This window comes from Berghia stephanieae, chromosome 2 (genome assembly GCF_034508935.2).
Source record: "Berghia stephanieae isolate SIO BIC M18660-M18661 chromosome 2, UCSD_Bste_1.3, whole genome shotgun sequence".
In the NCBI taxonomy this organism is placed as follows: domain Eukaryota; kingdom Metazoa; phylum Mollusca; class Gastropoda; order Nudibranchia; family Aeolidiidae; genus Berghia; species Berghia stephanieae.
This window is the reverse complement of record NC_088361.1, coordinates 24,679,482-24,681,981: the sequence shown is the minus strand read 5'-3', so window position 1 is coordinate 24,681,981 and position 2,500 is coordinate 24,679,482. Positions and strand designations below refer to the sequence as shown.

The 2,500-nt window shown below is 32.6% G+C and overlaps 1 protein-coding gene across 1 annotated transcript in view; it reads left to right on the top strand.

The window, feature by feature from the left end:
- The first annotated feature begins 1,181 nt into the window (after nt 1-1,181).
- Nucleotides 1,182-2,500, top strand: part of LOC144963903 (uncharacterized) — a 25,241-nt gene continuing 23,922 nt past the window's right edge. The window contains exon 1 of the mRNA XM_078897849.1: nt 1,182-1,435. Coding sequence (XP_078753975.1) covers nt 1,419-1,435 — 17 coding nt within the window. The 5' untranslated portion in view covers nt 1,182-1,418. The remainder of the gene's footprint in view (nt 1,436-2,500) is intronic.

The following is a 2,500-nucleotide window of genomic DNA, read 5'->3' as shown; positions in this document are numbered from 1 at the left end:
ATTTATTATCATCATTGCATTGCTCACCGGTCATTATAATAAAACTGTCCTCAGTTAAATACATACATGACATTAGCTTCAGGGGCGGTTTGGGTCTAATTATTAGGAAAATCCTTCGAAAAATTGATTTTGAGATTTTGGTGGAAAATGATATTTTACTATCTTAGAAATAATATAATTGAAGTCCAAATTCTTAATGTAGACTATAAAGGCACGAAAGGTACAGTTACAGGTAGTAAGAAAAGTGTGAAAAATGGGAAGCTATTTTGCTATTTTCTCAATATGAATATGTCATTTTTCTAAGGGTATGGGATACTGTGTCAAACGTTTCTCAGAATCTATTCAATGAAATTGTCTGAAAATTTCCACGGTTATCACAGATATAATGTATTATGTCACCCTAGAGAGATTTGTTTGATGATGTATGTGAATTTTGAAGTATAATCCTAATTATGAATGTTTAAGATCAATTTTGTCAAAACATTTGGATTCTCAACTTTGTAATGTTAATAATAATAATAATGCTGAAAACTTATATAGCGCTATAACTCCGAGACACCAGACTCTAAGCGCTTATATATATATATATTATATATATATATATATATATATATATATATATATATATATAGGAGATATATATATATATATATATATAGATATATATATGTGTGTGTGTGTGTGTGTGTGTATATATGTGTGTGTGCGATTGTGCGTGTATGTATGTGTGTGTGCGTGTGTTGGATGTTTAACCACCCCCACCTCTTCTTCCCCTAAACACATGATACTAATGACAAAATAAATAGTAAGACTCTTTCCCAAGTCTTCACTCAATGACCCCGCTTGGTCAAGTTGCACTTATAAAATTTTAATTTGTAGAGCCATCAAATGGTGTGGGAGTGAAACATTCGTTCGCATCTGTTGTTGGGTTAGAATCGTCTTTTACATAATCCTGGCATTTTGTCTAACGTTCTACAGTTTATATTAAATCTTATATAATAATAAAACCTGCTATGTAAATTCTAGCCTGGGTACTTGTTATTGTGTGTTTAATACAATACATTGGGACTGGTCACAAAACGCCCAGCCGTGTAGTCAGTCTGTCTATTAGAGGAAGAGAGCGAGAGACAATGGCCAGGGTGGGCTGTGCGACAATGACATACGTACGTAGCGTCCCTGGCAACGGCCCAGAATAACCTGGTGCAGTCGATATCTGCAGGCATAGGGGATTTTAATTCATATGGTTTGTAAAGAATGGATTGGATCATTGACTGCACAGAAAATAGATTTAATAAGAGTTTTAGTCTTAGTTTAGGCGAATCTATTTACGATTGATCAGTGGAGTTGCCATCTTGTAATTCCAAATTGAGTGAGGACAGTTAAGTCAGTCTCTGTGTTGGATTAATTAAGCCTGCTCGATGGCGCCTCTTAAGAGGTAAGAAAGAACGCTTATGCACCTGTGATCCTTTATATAATGTGTTTTATACGTATATGAACAAAATCATGAACGTTTATACTTATCAAACTTTGTTCGTCCACTCCGTTATTTATAACATTTGCAATTTTTCTTTGAGAACATAATTTATATACACCTTTTTTCTTTATAATATATGCATGCTATAAAACATTCTTTATTCAAAATGTATAGATTATTAATAATCTTTTTGCAATAATCTGTGATCCCCTGACAAAGGTAAAAAAACGGCATTTCGTTTGCTTTTTTTCTGCAACTAAGTAGAGCCTAGATATGCCGTAATTTGAATCGTCTTATTAATGTTAGTCTTGTTATTAATATTGTGTCTTTCGTGCAATTAGAAAAAAAAGTATGACATATCACATTTTATGCTGTTATAGTCTTAGTTTGTCGAGACATCTCAAACCACCCGTTTATAAAATAAGATTATCAAAAAAATTGGACCTGGGATTGTGCAATTATTAAGGTATTCACACTCACAGTAGCTATCGATACGGGCATGACAGAGTCCCTTGTTATATTAGTGCAAAGCTCCGTATGGAAATAAGTACTAAAGGGGTTACAAATGGGCAATCTGTACAGCATGTAATGGAAATTTGTCTCCTTGAGGTCTGCTGGTAAACAAAAATATTTACTCTACTATTTCAAAGTATAACTTTATTATGAGCATTTACACCCATGCCAAGTGAGGAATGATGCGTTAAATATCTCATTTAAAGAAAGAAAGAATGCTGCTCAAATTGTCGTTCTTCCAGTAATTCACCAAGCTCAATATCGCTTGACATTTATTACTGCAAGACAAAGCAGGTTGCCGACTCGATCATCTTGCCACCAAAAACCCTATTTTTGTTGCCATGTTAATATCTTCAAATAGATACAGTTAAGATTTTTTTTTTTCGGTGTTCTTAAATTTATGTTGGTAGCAGCGATAAGCTGATGATTACATTAATATATATATATATATATATATATATATATATATATATATATATATATATATATATATATATTATATCAACATGGTCA